Source organism: Aplidium turbinatum, chromosome 17 (genome assembly GCF_918807975.1).
Source record: "Aplidium turbinatum chromosome 17, kaAplTurb1.1, whole genome shotgun sequence".
Classification (NCBI taxonomy): Eukaryota; Metazoa; Chordata; class Ascidiacea; order Aplousobranchia; family Polyclinidae; genus Aplidium; species Aplidium turbinatum.
The window spans coordinates 8,075,275-8,100,879 of record NC_137488.1 but is presented as its reverse complement, the minus strand read 5'-3'; the positions used below and the strand labels follow the sequence as shown (position 1 = coordinate 8,100,879).

The 25,605-nt window shown below is 37.3% G+C and overlaps 1 protein-coding gene across 1 annotated transcript in view; it reads right to left on the bottom strand.

Annotated features, from left to right (window-relative positions):
- Window positions 1-533: 533 nt before the first annotated feature.
- The window catches only part of LOC145786974 (protein sel-1 homolog 3-like), a 32,217-nt gene continuing 7,145 nt past the window's right edge, over window positions 534-25,605 (bottom strand). Inside the window, exons 8-29 of the mRNA XM_082598725.1 lie at window positions 24,014-24,129; window positions 22,247-22,305; window positions 22,028-22,160; window positions 21,583-21,718; window positions 21,213-21,312; window positions 20,359-20,467; window positions 18,418-18,558; window positions 17,760-17,877; window positions 17,418-17,479; window positions 17,142-17,261; window positions 10,076-10,213; window positions 9,321-9,415; window positions 8,677-8,818; window positions 8,152-8,279; window positions 7,658-7,741; window positions 7,150-7,240; window positions 6,793-6,877; window positions 6,481-6,587; window positions 5,018-5,148; window positions 4,074-4,176; window positions 3,770-3,882; window positions 534-1,342 (exon numbers count right to left, since the gene is read on the bottom strand). Coding sequence (XP_082454851.1) covers window positions 1,225-1,342; window positions 3,770-3,882; window positions 4,074-4,176; window positions 5,018-5,148; window positions 6,481-6,587; window positions 6,793-6,877; window positions 7,150-7,240; window positions 7,658-7,741; window positions 8,152-8,279; window positions 8,677-8,818; window positions 9,321-9,415; window positions 10,076-10,213; window positions 17,142-17,261; window positions 17,418-17,479; window positions 17,760-17,877; window positions 18,418-18,558; window positions 20,359-20,467; window positions 21,213-21,312; window positions 21,583-21,718; window positions 22,028-22,160; window positions 22,247-22,305; window positions 24,014-24,129 — 2,429 coding nt within the window. The 3' untranslated portion in view covers window positions 534-1,224. The remainder of the gene's footprint in view (window positions 1,343-3,769; window positions 3,883-4,073; window positions 4,177-5,017; window positions 5,149-6,480; window positions 6,588-6,792; window positions 6,878-7,149; window positions 7,241-7,657; window positions 7,742-8,151; window positions 8,280-8,676; window positions 8,819-9,320; window positions 9,416-10,075; window positions 10,214-17,141; window positions 17,262-17,417; window positions 17,480-17,759; window positions 17,878-18,417; window positions 18,559-20,358; window positions 20,468-21,212; window positions 21,313-21,582; window positions 21,719-22,027; window positions 22,161-22,246; window positions 22,306-24,013; window positions 24,130-25,605) is intronic.

The following is a 25,605-nucleotide window of genomic DNA, read 5'->3' as shown; positions in this document are numbered from 1 at the left end:
AGTGGACTGAAAGTTTCACAACTACTCATTACACCTCATGTGTGTTTTCATATCGTAGATATGAGTTGCTCACAATAAACAGTCATCTCAGCCTTTTACAAAGCAAACAGTGTCTACGCAGTAGCAGTTCAGCAGAGTAGGCTACGTCATTACCATGAGTCCTCTAGACTACTAAGAAGGAGTAATTTAAATGATAAGTCGACAGGACATTGAACTCATGGCTGAAGGGCGGTCACTCTAACGGGCTAACCACTCAGCCACCGAGATATTAATAATGCAATGTAGTGGCAGACTCAGGGGGGGGGGGGGGGGCGATTGCGCCAATCGACCTTCTAAAACACAGATAAGTAATTGTATTCGCGGTGTTTTTGCAAGATTGGATTAATGTAGACCTACACATCATTGTGTTTTGTTCAAATTGCTTCCTCTCTCGTAAAACTACTTGCTAAATCCACCCCCTGATGCAATGTTCATTGCTCTCTGCTATAAAAATACTCCGTATGAATTGTATTTTGGTTTAGTTGGTGCGTTTTTACTTTTTTATAGTTGCCTTGTCAATACGATTCAAATCAATGTCTCTAACCCAAATAATAGAACATGACGCTAGCATATTCCATTTAGCCAAATTGACAATATAAATTACTATTTTACAAGTGTTGATAGAACAGTCTGTATCAGCACGGTTCATTAATAGTGGTGCCTCTAGGAGACGATTGCCTTCCCCTCCCCATACGCTACCTGCTGGATCCATCCCTGTCTTTAAATTAATATATTAAATTGAAACTATAACTAGGCTATCCTTCTTTGGCTTAGTTCAAGATCTAATGCAAAACGATATCTGACAAGGAATGTGAAATAGACAGCACAACCAGTGCGTGAAATTCTCTTGGAAAACTAATTAAATTACTCAATTTTAAACAGCTTTAAAAACCTTTACAGTACGGTAGTTAAATGCATTTCTTATATTCGACCAATTGCTATGGAGCGAAGTATTTCTACTACATGCAAAACTTGCATTTATTGCACAAATTTGGTAAGCTGTATAAAAACTAAAGATTAGTTTGTCAAGTGTAAACGACCGCCACTTTAATTCAAACTTTAAAGGCCTACAAAAATATTGAATCCAATGAATTCTTTTAGCTCAATTAAAAACAGAGAATATAGGTGACGATTGCTGTGCATTGTGCATTGTGTCAAATGTTATGGCACAAATTGAAGTTATTATCATTCTTTATCGTCTTCTAAATTCAACGGCTCTTCCAGGTCTGCTGGAGATTCGGCTGTTTCTTCAGGACTTGGATTTTCTTCGTTTTGTTCAGGTTTAAAGCTTCCATTCTCCAACCTGCGAAACAAAAGCTGAACAACTTACTACGGACATTTTTCCTTTTAACAATTCTCATCTGCTGATGCAAAAGTAAAAGTTCTTTATCTATCCCAGGTGGTCCACGATTGTAATATATAAAACTATAAGCACTCATTTCAACTTTTGCTTTCACACAGTTGTAGGAGGTAATATGGTTTTCAAGTTCAAAAGTTTATTAAATTGCAAGAAAAATAAAAAATAACGGTGAAACAAGATATCGAACCAGTGCAGAGGACAACTCTTACTCAACACTTGTCGACGTAAATGTCTGGCGTAAAGTTTGAAGCAGCAGTTAAAAGCGTTTAGTTCAGAGTTTCTCAACCTTTTGAGGTTCAAGGACCACTTAAAAAAATTGTGTCTCAGTCACGGACCACTACTCCCCTTCCCTTCCTCCCCTTGTAACGAACAAATGTCACTTAGCCTATTGCTTGCTAAATTATAAACAGCAGTTATAGTATTAGAAAGAATGCTACATTTAGTGCGAGCCTTGAGCTTGCACATTTGCGCACAGCATATCCAAACGAGGTGTAATACTTGAAAGACTCAATCGGAGTTCATCTTTGACTTCAAGTTGGGAATGATAGGCTACTTTGTTTTTATTTTATTTACTGTTTGCAAAAAGTAAAAATATTTTCAAAGCTTTCTGAGACAGTTGTGGATACTCATGTGAAGCTTGTATCCAAAATTTCATCAAGCTCACTCGCGGATGCAACATATTCAAAGTGGTGTCACTGGTCAGTTCAATGAATTGGTTTAATTCCGATGTTGGTAACTTTAATGAATCAATATGTGCAAGAAACGGACTGAAAACCCACGAAAAAACTCTGAACGTTCAAATCACCAAAGTCGAAGTTAAATTGATCCTGCAGTGACTGAGTAGGTCTATAAGGTCAGAAATAAAATTCATCAACAGTTATTTACTGATTTCAGCATTTTCTGGTTTCTCACTGAATTCGTACAATTGATCAAACATGTCAAAGTTGCCCTGCAATAATCTTGTCCTCCAAAGATAAAGTTTTTTCGTAAAAGCAGACACTTTATCACAGAGGGTAATTAAGTTTGTCTGCTTTCTTTGCAGAGATGAATTAAGTTTATTCAGTTGTTCAAAAATATCAGCCAAGTAAGTCAGAATGGTAGCCCAAAAGTTATCGTTGAAATGATCAACAAGCTTGGATTTTTTCTCCAAGAAACTCTCTCACAACATCAAGTAACTCAAACAGTCTGTTAAACACTTTTCCACTTGATAATTAATCAGCGGACTTGAGTATGCATCGTTAGCTGTTCATGGTCAAGATTCGAACATAATAAAGAAAAGAGTCGACAATTTAGTGGATGAGTCTTGATAAAATTAACAACTTTTATGCTGGGGGTTAAAACACAAAGATTTCAGACTTTGCTCGCGGACCACCAGGTAAATGTCTGCGGACCACTAGTGGTCCGCGGACCACAGGTTGAGAACCACTGGTCTAGTTGACCTACGGTTCTGAAAGTTTGATCCTTAGCCTACAAAAGGTATGGAGAATCATCCTATGGCTGTTACACCAGCCTTCCAAAAAAGGCACTTAACAGTAATTGAAAGAAGCACCTCACCACTAAAACACTTTACGGTGATCTGCCACCTTCCACTGATGCGATCAAAAGAAGATTACGCATGGCAGGTTACTGCTGTAGAAGTCAACAAGAAATTAGTAGCCTAATATTCTTTTTTCAGAACCAAGTTATAGCATTAGAAAAAGAGGTCGGCAAGCAAAAACCTTTCACCTCCAATTAAGATTAAAGCAGAACACTAGAGTACAGAAACAAAAACTTCCAAGTTTGATAAGGAACAGAGATGTTTGGAAAAATTATGTTCATGGTGGCCTGGCGCGCCCAATGGATCATCTTAAAAAAAAAAAAATAGGAACTACTCCCTGAAGAAAATCCTACGTACCCCACTGTTAGATTCGCATTATTTTCTCTTCTTGGAACACTTTTGTACAACCATATTAGTGTAGTTAGTTAGGAGGCTTAGTATAGTTTGTGCAGTTATAGGGTTATTGAGCTGTAGTTATTGTTGAGAGCTACAGCACTACAACTACAGCTTTTGGAAGCTCCCAATTGCTGACACGGGTCTGGTAGAGAAAATTGCAGTACAAAATTACTGGTAACAGTTAACAGGCAGTTGTTCAACTTCTTTCAAAAATTGGGTGTCGCAAAACAGAGATATTCCGATTGAAGTACACTGGTAAATTGCATCGCTTGTTGAAGGATCCCTCGCTCAGTCTTTCCATCTTTTTGCTTGCAAAATCGAGTGTATTAAATGATCCTTAGGGGGCAGTACAAGCAAAGTAAAAAGGTGTACTCTCACAGGAGCGCCAAAAGCTTGACGCAACGACTAGAAAAGGAAGCATCACAACTCTAGATTACCTTTCTTCTTGAACAATCAACGAAGCTCTTCTTTCCTCTGCTCTACGTCTTCTAACAAAGTTGACAAGCACCAGAACCAGTGTTGTCACAGTCACTACCACCAGCGTTGTCACCTGAGAAATGTTGATGAAACTTATATTATTTTGTTGCGACAATAATGTGTAGCCTATTACAGTTAACCCAGGTTTTTAGATTTGTTTATCACTGTTGTCCACATTTTATATTTTACCATTTCTTATACAAGTTTTACGACCTTTTAATAGTTTTTATTTATAGATCTAAAAAGCGTGTTCACAAAACTTACTTTAGCAAAGAGGCTTGTCTGGTTCCACATTAAGATTGATTGCGTTCGAACTAATGCAATGTAGCACGGGGTTGAAGTTTCCGAAGATGCAACCGTTGTACATCTGCAATGATATTGACTGTTTCTTCCTATCGATGAGTACAGAACACGTCCACTTGCAGCACTTAATAGTCTGCAGTGAGTGATAGTCTACTCTTTTTTAATTACTTTTGTTTAAAAATTTAAAAAAACGAAATGGTCCAAGACTCCAAGTGTATTTAATGCCAGTAGACCAGAGCCTGGCAAACAAGCATAACTTCTTACATCATTTTATCATTGTCAGCCATTGTTCTTCCACTGCAGGACGAAGGCCTACCCCATATCTTTATAATTTTGTCTGTCTTTGCACGTTTGTGTCCAGTGTTTGTCGAATTGGTACAGTTCGTCTCGCCATCTTGTTTTTTGTTTCCCTCTTTTGCGTTTATTGTCAAGCGGTATCCAGTCAGTAGCTCTTCTTGTCCATCTGTTGTCAGTTGTTCGCATGATATGTTCTTCCCAATTCCACTTTAAACTTTTTGTTGTTTGAATGATATCTTTGATTTGTGTTTTTTGTCGTAACCATTTGGCTGGTTTCCTGTCTTTCCATGTAATGCCTAAGAGTACTTTTTCATGTGATCTTTGCGCAGTGCGTAGTCTGTGCGCAGTGCATCATTTTATAACTACCCCTAATGATTCAGCATCCCGCACCCCATTTGGATAAATCTCGCACCCCTTAGCGGTGCGTGCACACCTGATTAAGAACTCTGGCAGTAAACTATAACAAGATTTGATAAAATGCATCGGCTACATCACAAAATTAACGCTGTCTCCATTAGTTTAAGTGTTTCAAGTCAATTCCTACGATGATAATGAGCTTGTGTAGGCCACATTACACAAGAACAAATCTGGTATGAAGTTTAACTTGCCTTTTGTAAAGATGAACAATCGTGCCTTCTGGACTTTGAAATGCTTCTTGAGGTAATGCCAAGTCTTTCAATGTTCTATTTTCTACCACGTTACCATGTTTTTCCATTATACTAGCAAGATTGAAGAGAGCCTAAAAACATAAACAAAAAGTATTACTGTAATAACCCATAACACACAAAGATGGGCAAGATCTCCAATTTTGGTGATCTTGAAAATCAACATGACCAAGAATATGTGATCTTGAAGATCAAGATCGTTATCTTGCAGATCAAAATCACTTTCAAGATCACTTTTTCTAAACTTGAAAGAATGAAGTTTTTAATTAATGATGTTGCAAAAAAAAAATTTACTGTAAGCAACCTAGCTAAAAGTAGCTGGTATTGCTATTTGTAACTTTTAACTACTCGATTGCTGGCTTAAGAATTGTCATAAGTTAGTGACTGTTGCTATTAGATGTATCAATTTTTGTCGTTGTTTTCGTAGAATTGCAACGTCACACCCAAGGCTGAGGGTAATTACAGTACTGAAAAAGTCACAAAAATTGCAATCAGTTTTATGCTTCTTATTTAAAAAAAAAAAAAACTTGAATAGCATTATTTTTCATCAAAATTTTGTTTGGTTCATATGGAAACTTTTATTCGTGTTACTAAGTATTTTAAATTGCCACTGAATTATATCAACCTAATGTTTTTTGCACCATTTACTCATCTGGCAACCTTGCTGCTGTTGTCTGCTATCAAAAACATTCAGAGGTCTACCGTCAGATAAACCGCTCCAAACAAAAATACAAAAGCTATACAAAAAAGAAAGCTACATATGTTTTCACATTTAAAATATTTGTTTATACACAGACCCTAAATAATTTTGGTCTGGTTGATTTGCTGCAATAAACCATTTTACATCAAGTTACCCAAGTTAACATCAAGTTTAGATCGATCTTGATCTCACTGTTCTTCAAGATCAAGATCACGCAAAAAGTGATCTTAGATCAAGATCACCAAAATAAAAGTGATCTTGAAGCACGATCTTAATCTTTAAGGTCCCTTGTGATCTTCAGAATCAAAATCATGCCTATCTCTGCCTACACAAGATGCGTATCGCGTACCCGTAGTAGCTTCAAGCAGGTCGTATCTACAGCAGCGACGCTAAAGTAGAGAGCACTCGATGTCATGCATAAAGGTGAAACATTAAGGTTAACTTTTTTGACTTTCCGTTACCTTTAAACTACATTTTTGGCACTCAAAACTGGTTGAGACAGAAATCAAGTTCATCGAAATAACAGCATCAATGCAGCGTTCCTTCAATGTTTAGAAAAACTATTTGAAACACACAAAGAATCTTTTTCTGCAAAATCTTGCTTTAAAGCTTCTTAAAATATTATTCTTAATTGCAATAGGCTATACCCTGTACTAAATACAAAGCCCTGGTGCATCAGAGTACGTATAGCGCCACAATACCTCACCTGGGGATAGTTCAGTTTGGCAGCATATCCGTAATAAGAAATTGACTTGTTCAAATCGCTTTCACCACCATGTCCATAGTAATGGTAATCACCCATTTTGTTCAAAGCTACAGTAGAAAACAAGGTTAGCCATGTTTTGGGCATTCTTTAAACTTGTTGCTTATTATGTAGCTGATCTCACTTAAAGGATGAACAAATTCTAAGTTGAATTTTGTTGCAAACTTTTTGAAAATACTTTGTTGATAATTTCAGTGGATGAATAAACCAAAACCGTACACATATATTCAAGGCTCAAGGTAATAGAAAACTTACCATAGGGATGGGGATTTCTCATTTGCGTGCTGATGTTCCAGTTTTTCCAAATGCATTCCTCTTCAATATGATGAACTAAATCGTTCTAAAAACAAACAGCATTAACGTTTGATTGAAGAAGGGGAAATTCCTTCTTCAAAATTTTATCGCTTGAACATTGTTTGCCCTGTTTTTCTCTACAGTTTATAGATTGGTTGGAGATTCATCCAAATCTTCTTTTTGCTTGATGGAATGCAACGCTAAGTTGGTTGGGCAATGGCAACTACTCCTAGATTTGAACAAGATTTTTTCTTAACAGAAGTGATGTTTTCCAATTTGCAAAATTACGTTTAAAAAACACTGTTTGTAAAAACTTACGGCTTCGCTTTCGCACAAGAAAGCTGTGTTGTACTGTGCAACTTCAAATCCTGTATCGGCGATAGACAAATAGAGGAACAGTGCTTTGGCCCTAACAAACACAAGAATAAAGAAATATTAGGCCTAATAATGTTATTTCATTGTAAACTGGACTCTTGGTCTGGGTTTCATTTTTGAAAAGACGCATAACCAGTATAATCCATTGCCAGTCTTTGCCACACGACATATTGACAAACAATGCAATACAACCAATTGGTACCAACTAGCACATAATCATGTAAATTGGCATGAAAAGGGGAAGGCTAACGCTCTCTCACAGGCTGAAAATGATGATGAAAATAAAAACACAGACCAGCACTTTTATTTTTTTAATTTACTGGGCATACTTATAAAACAACTTTTAAAGATATAGGCTAGCGCTGACACAATGTCAATGTAGTCTATGTGTGATCAACATAGGCCTAATACTTATTTACGATAATAATTCATTTAATATAAATAAAATTACCATTTTTGTTTCCTGTATGCTTGCAGTCCTTCACGTACCAGCCCTCCCATTGTTGGGTTTCTTTCTGATAAATACTTGGCCCACCTTTTTGAAAACGTGACATTAAAATTTATAAAAATTCTAAAAATAGTAGCTATTGTCAGGTTATACAGTATTTTCAAAACATAAAAACAATATTACTTCAGTCTGTTAAATGTTCCATCTATCAGGCCAATGTGCAAAAACTCAACTTTTACTTACAAGTTATAATGCTGTGATTTATTAAATAAAAAATACCACAACTTTAATTTTGCAATATTTTGCATCTTATGGAGTGGAGTTTTTTCCAGAACAAAAGAGATTGGACTCATGCTAATAATATGGACTCTTCAAAAATGCATTAAAAATACGTTTTTTAATGTTTTATTAAACTAAAAGCAACGCAATAAAAGGTAATTACTCGCTTATGAATGTGCAATTGTGTAAAACTACGGTATAGGTTATTGTCAACTTACTGAACTGCAGAAAATGCATTTCTCTGAAGAAAACCTTCAATCCCTGTGGCAGTCAAGTAGGCAACTTGTAAGCTAGCTTCAGTATGACCACCCGCGGCTGCTCGGTAGTACTTGGTAAATGCCATTTTCTACAACATGCAAGTTACAAATTTTATAACCTGCTTGTGCTCTCACAGCAGCATTGCATTTTAAATTAAATCTGTAACATGAAGTAGAACGATTGATTTGTTAATTTAATTTGTTTTGATTGAGCTTTTTGTATCTTGTGGTTTTTATATTTGCTGTTATTTGAAGAAACTAAAACTGGAAACTCAAACTTGAACTCTAACGCAAGCTACTGCAATAAATTAGTTCAAAGTCAAATTGAAACAGCTCGAAAACTTTTTATTTTTTAAGACTGATCAGGAAAACTTTTTGAAATCGACGAAAAATCATCGAAGCTTAAATCAAACTGAAAAATTCCATCACCATTTTCAATGGTAACAACTTTGTTCTGTACACTAACATGAAGATTCCTTTACTTACCATGTCTCGTTTTTTACCAGGATATTGACCAGTGTGATAAGTGTGTCCCAGATTGTAAGCTGCATCTATGCTTCCCAGTTGATCCGCTTTTTCAAAATACTCCATGGCTTTGGTCATATTGACTTCTTTTGATGTGTAGTACCTTATAAAATTAATGATATTACTCTATCAAATATCAAAAAAAATTTTTAAGAGAACCGCCTTTTTAAGTTATTCGTCAAGGCATTGTAGTTAGGCCACTACAGGTAGGCTTGGATTAATATCATCATTTGCGGTTTTTTGCAGCAGAAAGGTGACGAGATTTTCTCCCAACTGAAAAAATACGAAAATAATGATATGCGACCAAATTGAAGTTTGAAGTTCAAGTATTAGTAAAACATTTGATCTGTGGGCCTACTGTTGATTTCACTGGTTTAAAAAAAAACTGTTTCAAAACTTAAAAATAATCCGAAAACTTTTTTACAATCGAAGACACTGATTCTGATTCTACTTAGATTTTTTTTGTGTTGGGGCCAAGATTTTTGAAGACAAACATTTTTTCATGTGACCAAATGAACAATAGCCTACTGGCTGAATTCTTTAAGTTGAAAATTTGCTTCACAATATTTTTTGTCAGACCCTTTTACAACAATGTTGACACTTACCAGCCCAAAGTATTAAGCGCGGCAGGATTTTGAACTTCAGCGGCTTGTCTTAAGACTTCTACTCCTTTGGCTGTGTCTGCATTAGTGCCATGTCCCTGCAAAATCGTTGCGTTTGAAATGGTTACTCATGTTGCAAGTAGGCTACACCATAAGGAAAAAACATGATAATATAACTTTTCTTAATTTCTTCAGATTTCAACCCCGTAGTGCGCAACTATAAAACCAAATTTGAATACTTTTAAATTGAATTTTAGAAAAAAACGTTTCGACCAACAAAAGACAGGTATCAGAGTAAAAATTTGCAAATTTGCATCATTGTGCTAGGTAAGTATCGATTGGAGTTGTTTTCTTTTTTTCTTTACAAATACAGCCCATGCTCTACTCCCCTAAAGTCTACCTGCTCAATGCTCATTTAACATTTACGTTGCACAGGCCATATGTTATTAACATATGCTATTAACATTGAGCGTAGGCTACCTAGAGCGAGCGATGCACGATTGGAAGATGTGTGAAGATATCTTTTTTACCCAAAGTTCCAAAACTGCACAAAATCACACAACTTCACTTTTGTATCGTGCATTGACGCACGCCTACAATAAGCTACCTCTAAGTCAGCTTTCAAAGCCACATAAAGTTTACAAAGTTTGAAAACGCTGTGCAGCATAGCCAAGGCGATTATATTTAATACTGTGAACAAACAATTATTGTATTCATGTGCAATTTATTCAGTTATTGTTTTAGCTTTAAAAATTCACCTTCAACAATATGAGGCCGTAATCATACATTGCAACGGGATCACCGCCTTTCGCCGCTTCTTCGTAGTATTTAAAAGCAGCATTTAAGTTTCTTTGTAAACCTTGCTGCCCCCAGTAAAGCAATCGACCCATGTTCCTCTGACAAAATAAAATAAGAAATACTATAAGAATATTGCATAGGGCTGTACTAGCCTGGCTGTACAAGAGCAAGAAAAGTTGTTGGCAAATAACATGCATTAATTCTGCTTGAAATTAAACATAAAAACAAAACATAAACCATACGGCCTGATTTGTCACATTTTGCAGAAATTTCCCGGTTTTTCTAACTTTGAGCGAACGTTTAAATAAATTTTTCTAAAAATTAGACTTTTACGCTTTTATTATTCTTTTCCCGAGATGACACAATAGGTTTTAACATCCTCACATGTTGAAAAACAAAGAAAATTTGATTTCGAAGATTTTAGTCAGACTGTTAATTTTCAATAACAGTCTGATTTTGCGTTTTTCAACTTACTTTTTCTCATTTGCTACTGCTTCCCCAAGGCAACAAAAAAGTTTTATGTCATTAGGAAACCGCAAAAAGTAAAAACATCTCAAAAAATGTCAGTCAAGCTGTTCCCGACAATTTTCACCAAATCAAACGTCATATAAAAACCGTTCAAGTCTACTGAATATTACGTCATGGAAATTCCTAAAGCATGTGCCAAAATTGCACCATCGTTCATAAGACCTGTTTGGACCTGTTTGGGCCTGTTTAAACAGGAAATATTACATCAGCTTGAACACCTGTTGGAATGACTTCATAATTGTCTTTCATTTATTGCGTCACAGTTACTTTCTACGTGAATTTGAGATATTGATATCTATTCTGGTCATTCGTAAAATGATTGTTTGAAAGTTGGCCGCACATTTAACTGTTGGCTTAGTGCTTGCTAGCTGGACAAAGGTTCCGTCTTTTATCCAAGTAATCTGTTCTGTAGTGACAGTTTTCAGTGGTGTACGCGTTGCACCCCCTCGTTTTTGGTAGCCGTGGGCTAATTTTTACAGAAATACACTGTTTGAAAAGAAGTTCAAGTGTGTGTTTCTTCGGTCATTATATGCAGACGAAAGGATCCGGGAACTTTAAGTTACAATTTTCCCACGAAGAAATTATGGTTTACCGCTGTGACCATAAAAAATAAAAGACGATTCTCTGGCTAGTGTTTGTACGGAAGCACAGGCAGCATAAAAAAATAAAAGACGATTCTCTGGCTAGTGTTTGTACGGAAGCACAGGCAGCATAAAAAAATAAAAGACGAAATTTGTTAGCTGGTAGGCCAAGAAGCACTTAGAAGCATAAAAAATAAAAGACGATTCTCTGTCTAGTGTTTGGCACAGAAGCACTTAGAAGCAAAGAAATAATAAAAGAAGATCTTATTGGTTGGTAGTCTAAAGAAGCAAAGAAAATTAAAGACATTTCTTCTCAGTTTGGTACAGAAGAAAAATAACTTTGACATTTATTGGCAAGAAAGAAGATTAAAGGCAATCCATCCGTGCTTGAAGATTCAAGTGGAAGAATCCAAGCAAGTTTTGTGGACGTTTGGACTTCACATACTCGTACAGCTATACGGTATCGTGCATTTAAATTCTTTTTTGTATTTTTTACGGTTTTTGCAGTTAAGTTTTTTATAACTACTGTAATTTTGTGTGTTTGTGTAACTTAATTTTTTAATTGTTAAATTTAGCCCTAACATTTAATATGTCTACACTCGGTGGTGACAGGGACTCGACCGCCGTCGACTCGACTGAGTTTAAGCCTGATGATGTTCTTTGCGGTCGGGCAGGCCATTCTGGGGAGGGACCCATTAACGATGAGGCTAAGTCAGTTCGAGAGGCCCGGCATCTTAGACGGGATATTTTGACTCAAATTGGGAAACTTTCTGTAGCCCTAGGTTCTTTGAGTGATAAGCAGGAACTGTTAATTTTTAGATCTAAGTTATCTACTTTAGAAGAGGAATTACGGCATTTCCATGCTCTTTTGAGTAAAATTGTTAACTCTGCAATCTTGGCAGAACTTCGTGATAGGGTAGATCCCGAATTTAACTCGTTAAAAAATAACTTCGAACAAAAAGAAAGTGAGTTGTCAGATAGGTTGGATGCTGACATACATCCTGAGGATAGCGCCTCAAATGTAAGCACTAGGATGTCTGAGAGCTCGTCACGGATAGTTGCACAAATTAACCTACAGTTAAGACGAGAGGAGCTCCAGATCCAAGCTGAGGCCGAAGCAAGAGCTGCTGAGGCCATCGCAAGAGCTGAAGCCACACGAGCAGAGGCTGCTGCAAGAGCTGAGGCCATACGAGCAGAGGCTGCCGCGAGAGCTGAGGCCGAACGAGCAGAGGCTGCCGCGAGAGCTGCTGAGGCCGCCGCGAAAGCTGAAGCTAGAGCTGCTGAGTTCGCACTCAAAGACGCTCAGTTGAGGGCCGAACAACGTAAAGAGGTAGTTTTAGCTGAATATCGTTCTGAGTTGGGCTCCCGGCGTAGCTCTAGGAAGGGCTCTTCTAGGCATTCCAGAAGTGAACATCAATCGCAGTTTAATTTACCTAACCTTTTCCAGACGCCTGTTCAATCTGTAAGTGGACCTGTACAATCCACATGTTTTCCAGCTGTTTCAGGAGGTCTCGGGGCCGCGGCTAAGGGTCTTCCGAAGGCTGTAGAGCCAAGGTCTGCAAATTACAACCGAACTCCTCCCCCAGAGCGTACAGGTCACGGGGCCGCCATTAGCAGTAATGCTTTGCCCCCTTCAAAGTTTTCTGCGCCGCTAGTTGCTGATCGCCCAGCTACACGTAATTTGGGTGGTTGTGAGAGGCGTATCGTGTCTCCTGATTTTAACGTGTTTGAGGATCGTGATCGGGCTGTGCATGTGACTGAGCCCACTCAGCCCCTTAAGGGATATAGCTTGTCTTCTCCCGCTAAATCGAGTTCTCAACAGCAGGATTGCTTTTTTGAATACCAAAATAGTAGGACGTTCCTCGATAAGGCGGCCTTGATTGGTTACGATGGTAATAATATGCCATCTGTCTTCTTTAAAAATCGTGTTATGGCCTTGATGGCAGCTTCGCCCTTTAAGGGAACTCGTTTGACTTTGTTGCAAGCAGCTTGTGTTAGAACAGCTGCACAAACGATTGCTAATTTGGTTTCCGACACTCCTGGCTTGTCAGAGGAAGACAGGATAGAAATGTCGTTAGCTCGCTTGTCCCAACGTTTTGGAGTTCGTGGAGGTCTTTTCGCAGAACCAGAAATTAGAAAGTATCGCTATGGTAGCAAATTGACTTCTATCTCTTCCAGTGATTTGAAAGAGTTTAAAGATGAATTGTCGCAGTGTTTGCTTTACGCGAAAGCTTATGGTCAGCGTGATAAATTAGAAGGACGTTTTGTTTTGGATTTGGCTAAGCGACTCCCGTTTGACGCTAAGCAGCGTTATCTTGACTTTTTAGGTGATCAGTATGGTAGCACTGAGGAACCTACCTTTCAGAGTTTGTTTGATTTTGTAGTACGGGAGGAAACGCGCAAGTCGACTGATTTTAGCATTATGCTAATGGGCGATTCTGGTGAGTCGCAGCATTTTAAAAAGTTTGGCAAAGGAAAATTGCCTTCATGTCCGGTTAGGCAGACGTGGGTAAAGCCCCATGATAATGTGATTTCAGGGAGTTCGCAGTACTCGACTGCTGTTGGCGCACCGCGCGGCGGTGTGGCCAGACATAGTGACATACCGGCGTGTTTTTGTTGTTCGTCACGTGGTCAAGTTGAATATCATTTTTTGTCTAATTGTAAAGAATTTTTGCGCTTGACACCTAAAGATCGGAGAGATGTCATTGTGAAAGCTGGCAAATGCTTGAATTGTTTGCGCCAGCATATGGTTAGGGACTGTAATCATGCAAATAACTGTCGTAAGTGTGGACCTACCAACGATAGGAAACACTATTTTCTTCTGCATGATTTTTATGTGACGTCACGTGATTCTCTGGATTCGGTCGGTAAAGATGATGCTGGTGCCAGAGTTCCTGTGCGTAATGTTAAGATTGGAAATGTTAAAGCAGCCTTTAACCGCGTTACTGCTGCTCGTGTTTTGAATCCAATGACTGGCAAATCGAAGTTGGTGTATTGTCAGCATGATCCTGGTTCGCAGTTGACCTTTGTTTCGAGTGACTTGGTGTGCGAACTTGGTCTTAAACCGTATGATAAAGCGTCGTTTAAAATAGATACTCTGGCTGGTCAGAAACCTACTTGTGCTGACCTTGTTAAACTCAACATCCAGTCGTTAGAGACTGATGAACTGTTTTGTGATATAACCTCGGTGGTTAACCCAGCTTGGGCTGACGATGTTAAAACTTTACCCCATAAACAAGATTTAAGTGGTTTCCGTCATTTCCATGACGTGAATATGTTTCATTTGAATGATTGTAGTACTGTAGATGTACTGATTGGCAATGACAACGCTTATTTGATGTGGACAAAAGAAGAACGTGTTGGTGAAAATCGCAGTGAACCGCATGCTTTACTCACTCCTCTCGGTTGGTTGGCTTGTGGTGGTAAGTCACCCTTAGTTGAAAGCGTTGCTAAAGTGTGCAGAGTGCAGACGTCTTCAGAGTCGGATGTCATCTCTGGCTTTCAGCGTAAAATTGAGTCTCGCGATATGGAAATAGCAGACCTGAATAAAGTCATTCAGGATTTGACTTTGCAAAATGAAACCTGTGAATTGTCTCGCAATGATATTTTGGCTAGAGAACTTGTCGAACCGAATATTGAGTTGAAAGATGGTCGATTTGAGATACCTGTTCCGTTGAAGGAATATATTGATTTACCTAACAATTTTGTGTTGGCGTCAGATAGAGCTGCTGCTTTAAGGAAGAAGGCTTTAAAACAATCTGAATTTCGAGGAACTTGTGTAAATGATGTAATGTCTTCTTGCCCTGACTTGTCTGACTTGTTAAACCCTCTGGCAGATGTCTTGGCTAGATTTCGGCTTGAAAGATTTGGTTTCATGGCTGATGTGACCAAATACTTTTTTCACATTTTGGACTCTTCGATACGTAAGCCCAATTTTATTGAACTGCTTATGTACACCAGCAGTGCCGTTCGGATCGTGAACGAACGCCCTTTGGTTCCTTTGAGTGACGACCCTAGGGATTTTACTGTCATTACCCCTGCCTCACTTTTGACCCCATACTTAGACCCATACTGTGCTGTTGGGCAACCACATGATCGTGACCAACTAAGAAGGGATTATCGGTTCAATTTGTCACTTTCTCAGCAGTTTTGGAGCAAATGGATCGATTTTTACTTGCCAGGTCTTCGGGGCCGGAAAAAATGGCTGAAAATGGCCGAGAATTTGGAGCCTGGTCAACTTGTAGTGGTAGGTTCTCTCCAAGACATTGGTAAACGTGGGAAGTATCAACTTGGGAGGGTGCATGAGGTAGTTCCACAAATTAGGAAAGGGAAGCCTGTGGTTCGTAGAGCCAAAGTTGCCGTCTGCAACTATGATGAGAGTACGGGGAAAGTAAAAGTAGACTACGTGTTGAGGGATATTTCGTGCCTCGCCCCCGTAAAGAACACCTAAGTGTTAGGGTTTGAGCCTGGGTTTGTCTGCGGTGGCCGACCCTTGTCTGAGCCCGGAACAGTCGGTTATTAGCGCAACCATTGTATATAGCGTCATTTAGCGTGTACCTATGGTACCAATTTCATGTATCGTCGTGTTTATTCTTATTGCTGTTCATTCTTTGCATGCCCTTTGTATTTGCGTATTAACTTAAACGTGAGTGATTCAAACAATTTGTGTATCATGTGTTTTTATTCATTGGCTCACAATTGTCGTCATTTCTTTTTAGTTATGCCATGTCAGACTGTCATAACTAGGGGCCGCTATGTTCCCGACAATTTTCACCAAATCAAACGTCATATAAAAACCGTTCAAGTCTACTGAATATTACGTCATGGAAATTCCTAAAGCATGTGCCAAAATTGCACCATCGTTCATAAGACCTGTTTGGACCTGTTTGGGCCTGTTTAAACAGGAAATATTACATCAGCTTGAACACCTGTTGGAATGACTTCATAATTGTCTTTCATTTATTGCGTCACAGTTACTTTCTACGTGAATTTGAGATATTGATATCTATTCTGGTCATTCGTAAAATGATTGTTTGAAAGTTGGCCGCACATTTAACTGTTGGCTTAGTGCTTGCTAGCTGGACAAAGGTTCCGTCTTTTATCCAAGTAATCTGTTCTGTAGTGACAGTTTTCAGTGGTGTACGCGTTGCACCCCCTCGTTTTTGGTAGCCGTGGGCTAATTTTTACAGAAATACACTGTTTGAAAAGAAGTTCAAGTGTGTGTTTCTTCGGTCATTATATGCAGACGAAAGGATCCGGGAACTTTAAGTTACAATTTTCCCACGAAGAAATTATGGTTTACCGCTGTGACCACAAGCACTAGCAGTAGCTGTAATCAAAATCTGCAAAATGTGACAAATCAGGCCGCAATTCCAGGTGGCCATGCATAAACATACCAGATTTCTAGCGGTTTGCAGTAACCAATATTGTTTAAGCTCATATCAACTTGTTTAGAAGTAATCGAAGAGTCAAATCTTTTAGTGAAACGTCTTTGTTCTTATCAAATAGCTAAGGTTTTAGTTTTGTTGCACTGTTCACATAGAAGGCAGCTTCTTTACAAACCACCTCGCCATATTTGGCAAAGAAAATCATGCTCAATCAAATTAGACTTTAAATTAGTCAAAAAATAATAGCCTACGTTTGACGATAATGAACATTAACTGTGGAAAATTGTAGCCTACTTGTGAAATCTTGCCAGGGGTGTAACGCAAAGTCAAAATTGACAAAATCGGCAAAATTGGCTAAAATAGACTCAGTCATCGCATTTTTGACATCATTATAAACTATGCGCAAAGTGGCGGTCCTGTTTTCAGATTTAACTTTTCAAAGTTGGTTCTTTCCAATTTTCTGTCTGCTGCGCCACTGCGCATTAGATTAGGCTAGACTGCTTTGCGCATAAACCAGTTTGTTACCTCACCTGAGCTGAGTATGCTCCTTTAGAGGCTTGATGTTTTATCCACTGAAAGAGGTCATCTCCTTCTGAGAGCTGTGCCTTCATCTGATGTTCATCTGTCAGTCTTGCAAGGTTCACTGTCGCCTGTTTAATCAATAACATGACGTCATAATGACGTCAAGTTTCATTATTTTGCAAAAATTGAATACAAACGATTGAGAACTGGAGAACTGCTATACGTAAGCAATAACTAGCTACAAGTGTAGTAAGCTATATTGAAGTGATAGATTGAGCTTATACCAGGTCTTCGGAGTGTTCAGTTAGATCTTGTTGTGTCTTGTGCGCCAGGTTGAAATAGTAAACTGAAAAATGAAAAACATTTGTTAAAAAAAAAAAAAAAAAACTTCGTCATTTGATATCAAATTAACCAATTAGTTTTTTCTTACTTAAGATATCTACCTGTTTGAATTTACTTTCTCAATTACTTAACTGTATATCTGATAATTTCAATCATAGCTTCAATGCATCAACACTTTGCTGAATACTGAAAAGTACAAACAATACAGAAACGAACACTTTGCTGTTTACCAAAGACTAGTTGCCTATTGTCACACTGAACTACATTACTAAACAAAAACTTACAAAACGCCAAATCTACATCAATTGGAAATCCGCATAGGCCGTTCAAGTGATTGTACGCGATTGCTTTGAGACACATTCTGTCACCCATCCGTGCTCCGGCGAGCAAGTGGAACCTTGCCTGAAAGAGAAGGTAATAAAAGCATATTTTAATGTTATTTCAATAAAAATCGGATTGAAGCGTAGGCCTACAAAAGCTTATTTTAAAAATGGTCTCTATGCTGTTTGCAATTAATTGAAGTTCTGAAGCCACATCTACTTTACTTATATAGTTTCTTGCACATATTGGTCAAATAATTTGGAGCTCACTGCGCTCGCTAAGTTTTCTTAACTACGCATTTGTTGAGTAATAAGTTTCCCTTGTACACGCGAAACTAACCGTTAGCTACGGTTAAAGCATATTTTCTGTCCACAGTGGAAAGTAGTAAAGAGCTGTTTTGACTTTCAGGATTTCATTGCCATCGTTCTAATCAAATGGCATGGACTACCTATTTTAAAGTTAATCAATGTTCTGTGATTTTCTTATTTGTGGAGTTCTATCTGCTTTGTGTTACAGTTAGCAATTGCAAAATGATAAATTTAAATTGATAATCGCTTGATTTGTAAATGGTGATGTTACAGTTAGGCAATGCTCTTTTGACCCATGCTCTAAAACGCTTGCCTTAACAAAATTCTTTTTGACCGCAATACCATTTTTGAAAATCGAATACAGTAAAAAGTGAGATAAACTATATCCGAGCCGGGCAGATTGTCGAAGAAGCTTCATGCTGGTCGGCAGACTTTCCAGAACATTTTTGTCCTCCTGAAAACATAATTACAGTACATCAACCCTTTATGTCTTTGTTGCATTTCTGTGTTAAAATGACTCTATAAATGATTGTAAATTCAATTAATTTTTAATTTTTTAATGCTTTATTCAAAACTTACACAAGTCAACACACTTTTTGTGTCAGCATAGTAAATGTCATTCTAGGGTATATTTTGGGTGCTGAATTCAAAAATCACATCAGATTTTTTGTATCACATCAGGATTTTATGATATCTGATTGCTGTTTTGGTAAAAATGGGTAAAATCGACTCCTGAGCTGTATTGGTAGACTATGGCGTTTCATGGAATTTGAACTCTTTTTTGTCAACAAGGTCTGTGATCAAGTCTAAATTCATCACGATAAAGTCTAAAGTCTACACAAGAGATACAAGCATAATATTAATGAAAACATTGAGGTATTTCAAGACCTGTTTTTTTTTGTTTTTTTTTATTGAAGTGTGGTAACTTGAACCCAATTCTTCAAAGTTTATATGCTAACACTAAACGTTCAACGTCATTTTTGTTTTACAAGAGTAGGCTACATTGTTTATTTTTTTCGTGTTAAGAAGTAGGTTTGGTGGCTTTGCAAATCCCCAATACATATTTCAAACCTTTTGGTTTTGCCATCTTTTCCTTTTGTTGGTGCTACAGTTGTGTGTTTGTAATGTCATTTGCTATTATGTTTGCGCCAGCAAAGAAAAATAAAATTGAAGAAATGGAATAGAATAGACACTTAAAAATAGGTTCAATTCTACAGAAAAAAGGAAATTCACATGCACATTTGGGCAACGTTACTCTGGACAAACTTTCGCATGCATGATTTTTGTGAATGTTGTGAGTGGATTTAGGATTTCCATTGATCTATCGTCTTAGGTTTCCACACAAGCTTTACATGCAATATGTGGAGCCCATGATTTGTCCTGATCACCTAGACGAATTTTAAATTATGCAAGATATGCTTGTTTCACAAACCTTGTTATGGTTTGCCTTTGGTTGGGAACAGTAGCCTATAACTGCCACATATGTAACAAAGAACATCAGGTTCATTTTCACACTTTTTTGAAGGTGTCATTCTGCTACTTATTCACACCACAAACTGAATTAACACCTTGCTAATATGAAAAAATCTGAATACATGAAAATTCAAATGGGAATGAGTCATAGACAAGTTTCACATAAGCTTAAATCTCCACGTTCAGCGAAAAAAATAAAACCGATGTTATATATCAAAAAGTAGAATGTTACTAAGCATTCAGGCGAAAGTGAATGTAACCCTGCCTGTAAGGGGTGGTTTATGGACAGTTCTCAGAAGGTACATAAGTTGGGTGGTCTACCATAGACAGATGGTCCACTAGCCAGATGGTCTAGGTGACTCTTTTGACCAGTGGACCATCTAGCTAGGGGAGCTTCTGACTAGTGTACCTTTAAAGGTAGGTCGGTCACTCCAATGGTCATGGTGTCATCATACATCTCCAAATGTTACAAAATAAAATCATTTCCATGAATATGACAAATTTTCAAACACTATTGACTCATAAGGTCTTTATAAAACGGTAACAGTAAGAGAAAATTCGGCCAAAAAGCCAATATTATGAGAAAAAATATCATGCAAAAATCTCAAAAACCTGATGTGATGGGTAAAATCTGACGTGATTTTTGAAATCAGCAGCCTCAATATACCCCAAATCACATCTTACATTGCAGACACAAAATTTTTTATCTTTTTTGTTGGCCTGTGTTATTATCCAGTTCAGCACTCCTGTACTGATACATGCGTGATGGTTTGTTACCTACCAGTTTTTCTAAAAATACTTTGTATAAAGCTTCTCCGGTTTTCGCAGCAACTTCATGTGATTTCAAAGATGTAGAAAATTCTTTCATCACTTTGTCAATATCTTTCATTCTGAAATAATTATCTTTGTTATATTTTCAACAACAGAAGAACACCTTACACATAAAATATTTACACATTGCACATTCTACACAATTCTAAAGTAAAATTTTTGACAAACAAAACTAACAGGTTAGAAGCTACACAACCTTCATCATTAAAAGTATGCTTGATTTTCACTGCGATGTTTGAATATTACGAACAGGTGTATTCGGTCTTTTCTTGGAAGCAAGACCTATGATACCTCCGTTACTGCAAATAGGCTAGTAGGCTATCGGAAAATATGGTAGGAAAGCTACGACTGAAAAAAGACAAAGCCGAAATGGAAGAAGTTTGTCCCCTACGTTTCGAAAACTGCTCTGTTCCCGTTTTCAGAGCTAAAAATCAAATGGTAAAACTTTTCCAGCTGTTCAGATTCAATTTATTTCTTATTAACCTACTATTATAAGGTGCTAGTTGTACATTTTTTGCAGCATTTACTGTCTATGAGTTTATATCCCGCATATCTGCGAAAGCATTATTGAAAACTGCGTCAATAGGATACATACAGTAAGCATTATAATACAAAAGATCGTGTGGATCTTCAAGCTTTTATTGCTAGCGAGATACCAGTTGAAAATACTACCAACTCAGATACTTATTAGATACTCAAAGTCTTATTTGCTTATTTGCACTCTCGGCTGAAATGATCACAGAGACGTTGTAACTGTTGCACGATATTGCTTTGAGTCAATTTGTAATTAATTATAAAACTTACTCTGGCTGAAGCTCTTCGACGACTAAAGGGCATTGCAAAACAGATTCTTTTTCCTTTGTTGAGTTTTTAATTATTTCTAAGAAATATGGGATGCAAACATCTGGAAAAAAGTTGAAAGGTTTCGTCGTTCATGCAGTCAAACTATCGAAATGTTTTAGTATCTGCTATATGAAAACAGCTTTGTACAAACCAATGTATACAAAGTGTATCAATATTGTTTTTCATTGTTCGGAAACTCATTTGAAAATTTTCTATGTTTTGAACTGACACGAATCGTAGCCGAACAAGTTCAGCAAAGCTGCTAACTACTGTAATGCTACAACATGATCAACACAGTTAGACTGTTAGGTTAAACATAAACAATAGTTACTTGATGTCTTGTCGCCAATTTTGTCAAGATGAATTTGCCAACGACTTTTTACAGATTTTATCAAGCCTTGTTGTTGTTTCTTATAAGATTTCAAATATTTGTTGTTTACTGGAGCAGTTGTTTCGGGAAATTTTATCTGAAAAGTATAAAGTCTTTAAAAAGTAGCCTCCCAGACAGCCACTTTATTTGGTTCAGACCTTCACAAAATCGGGTACGGATCTCTCCAGATCTTTACCAGATCTGAGCCAGATAAAGTGGTTGTCTGGGCCATCTGCGATGTTGATGGAGTAATCGATCACTACAGGCATGGGTATGAGTGCGATGAAAAGTCAAACTTTGAGGAATAAGGTTTTCTGAAACTAACAAGGAATTCCACAACTAATCAAATAAAAAAGTTGTAAAATTCATAAAAACAAATAAAAAGGCAAACATTCTAAAAAATTACTTTGTTAATTTCCAGTGCTTTATTTCTACAAAACTTTGCATGAGAGACGATGGCATTGAGGTTCTTACAATATACTGTCCCGCCCACCACCATGTATCCAGCAGCTTCCTTCAGCGATACTGGCTTGTGGAACCTAAATAAGATCATCAATGAACTCAACTTACCAAAAAAGATGGTTTGCACCAGCAGTCACCTTTAAATTGTAAATGGTTTACTTACATTGCTGAAAAAGTCATCGCTTGGGAGAAGTTTTTTCCGTGCAACAAAGTGATGTTTGTCTAAAATTGGAAGAAAAAAAAAATTTATGTGTTTGCAATGGCAAAGTAAATGAAAAATCTTAAGATTCAACAAAGTCAGAATAAGTTTGTTTAAAGATCATTGGATGGATTTCATTATGCTATCCTTCACCCACCATGACATTCTACATAATATGTTGCACGATAAGACCAAAGATTAACTCCTCTCAAATAACCTCTCTGTCTAGTATCAGCGTTTCTTAACCGGGGGTGCTAGCACCCCTTGGGGGTGCTGGAATAGACTGTAGGGGGTGCTAAATGCATGCAGTATAAAAGCCTACTAAAAAATGCCATTTTATTTTTCTGTGTTTTTTCATCTTTCTGCCAGTATCAGCAGTTGTCATATCAGTGATTGCTGTTTCGAAGTAGCCAACATGATTTGCTGTTATTGTAGTCATCGCCCAGTCAAGTACGCAAATTGATCTTGAGTAGATTGTGCGAACTTACCTGGTGGGTGCTTTGTTGTAATATTGTTGCTCACCTCTCACTTCTAGAAACCACCATGACAAAATACATTCCCACAAATCACTCATATCCAGAGTGGAAACAGCAGCCCTTCTTGGCAGACATGAGTGATGATAATAGACTAAAGGAGGAGCTGATTGACATGCAGGTAAATCAGACTTGTTGGACAAAATTTCGTCCTTCCGCTTGCTGATTTCTGGTGTGTTCAGTTGACAGCATATCCTGCATTGGCACGAGCAACACAGGAATTGATCGTTCCATTTCCGACTATACCTACTTGTGTGAAAAGGCGTTTTCCACTATGCTCCAAATAAAAACAAAGGAATCGCCTTCAACATGGATTGCTCCACGATATGAGAGTGGGTTTGACCAACACGAAGCCTCGAATAGAGAAATTGGTCACACATAAGCAACAATAGAAATCCCATTGATACATGTGTAACTAGTTACCCAGCTGGGTAACTTAAGTATGCTCAAGTTTGTCCATGTTCTTTCACTATTCTCGGGTTTTTCTATTTCTTTTATCACCAATGACGACAGTAGTTTTGAAGAATAAACACAATGATCAATTTGTACATCGCTTTCCTTTCAATAAGCCAAAGTTTAATAGCGGCGCCGAAATTTTGACATGGTTTCTGATCGCTGGCGGTATATTTTGTATTTTTTTGTCGCCTAACAAACTGTGCTAATGTTGAGAGTTGATTCACTTATATATGATTTTAATTGAATTTCTGTTGGTGAATGAAAGTCAAATACCAAATCCGGAATCAACTTCGTTAAAACAACTGCACAGTTTGTTAAACAACAAGAGACTTCATTACAAAATATATCACCAGCAATCTGAAGGCATGTCAATATTTCGGCCTCTGCTAAACTTTTAGTCGGCACTGTAGTAATCACATGTCAACAATAGTTAGGGGGTGCTAGACTGGTCAGGCCTGTTTACAGGGGTGCTAGAGTCAGAAAAGGTTAAGAAACGCTGGACTCTAGTTCGAGAAAGCCAGTTTGTTTTCGGGTGGTAAAAAGGGCTAGGCCTCAAGAGCGCAAGAAAAAATGATTGAATGGTGCTTGTAAACTTGTTTATTATAAACAAGCCATTAAATTTATAAACCATTAAAAACCAAGCAATGTATCATCAATGAGCTTGGTATATAGGCTAATTGTTTCGATCAAAAAACTAAAACTATCTTTCAAGTTTAAAAATAAGTTAAAACTATTAACAAACCAAGACGTTCGTTTGTGATATGCTCAGACGAATCCATTGGTTGAGGGGTACAATCCAGGGTGTGGAATGTGCATATGAGTTATTGTTGTTCAGACGCACTTGAACGTGGACATGACCTAACAATTAGAAGCGTCATTAACCAAAGAACTATATTAGAACACGTATGCAAATGTCCATTCATTCAAGACAAAAATTACTGATGATATCTTACAGTTAATTATCATTTTACCCCAGTAGGGGATCCAGGAAAAACACTTGCGTCACTTGGTTACTTCAATTGTCATTAAAGAAATAGTTTCACACTTTTACAATTTGATTTTAGATCAAAGCTTAAGATCTAACGTCTACAAAAATCTAACTGAGAATTGTGGTTAATTAGTCTACAAAGTGTGTGTTTTTATCAAAAAGCATCTTTGTTGTCAAAAAATGATCTAAAAACAACGAAAAGAAGGTAAAAGTTGTTAAAATGACCTAAACCCATATTACATCTGATTTACTTAACCAAATAGCACAGGCTTGCCAGATTGGCCCTTTTGGGGCCAAATTTCACAAATTTGGCCCTTTTTAAAGGTAGTTGGCCCCAAAAAAATTTGTTTGGCCCCTTGGCCCTTTGTTTTCAATATTTGGCTCTTTTTGGAAGCAGTTGGCACATACTATCAAACTAGCTATTTAAATAAATGTCTTTCGGAAATTGAGACTGAAAAGTGTTATTACAATTTTTTTGACAGTGTTTAGCTGACAATGTTTATGCCAATGCCAAAGATTCGAGTGGAAATACTGTAGAACAAGGTTGCCAACCTTGCGGTTTTCACGCCAAATTGGGCTGGTTTTCGTCCTCAGCTGCGGGATTTTTTTGAAGGTTGCGGGTTGCGGTTTTTTGGGCTGGTTTGAGTAATGTGTCTCAAAACAACATAAGATTGCTAAAAGGAGAGAATGTAGTCGAAATTCAAATGTACTGTAGTTAGGTTGAAGTAGGTTGTATAGAATGCTGTAAGTTGTTGCTCTAGTGCTGTCATATCAGCCATTAGATTGATCTCATAAAGAAGGCAAGATATTTTGTGCTTGTGAGATGCATAAATTAATGTTTTATTATTTTTCTATTTTCATTGAGAAAGTTTACATCACCCTGGTTTACATAAAAGTTCATTAGGCCTACAAAGCTTTACTTAACGCTGTTGTAGTGTTGTGTTCATAGCAAGGCATTGTTTACCATGTGAAATGTGAAAGTGGGCAAAATATGGCCTTCTCTGAAATTTTTAGATTAGTTTTACGGGAATATGTATGATGATAAACGTGTAGGTAATGTGTAGTTGGTCAAAAATTGGACATATACGGTACTGTATCAATGTATCTGCTGTGCTGACCTGTGTGTAGTAAAGTTACATATTTGTTATTTTGTTTGTAATGTAATTATCTCAATTTTTACACATTGATTGTTCTTTTTTTTGCAGTTACGGTACATGCTAAATTCAGCGTAAAATTTTAAGATTTAGATATGTTAGACATCAGTATATATGGTTGAATTGAGTTTGTCAAAAATATTTTGAAATTTTGAAGCATATTGGAAATTGGGCTGGTTTCAAAAAGCGTTT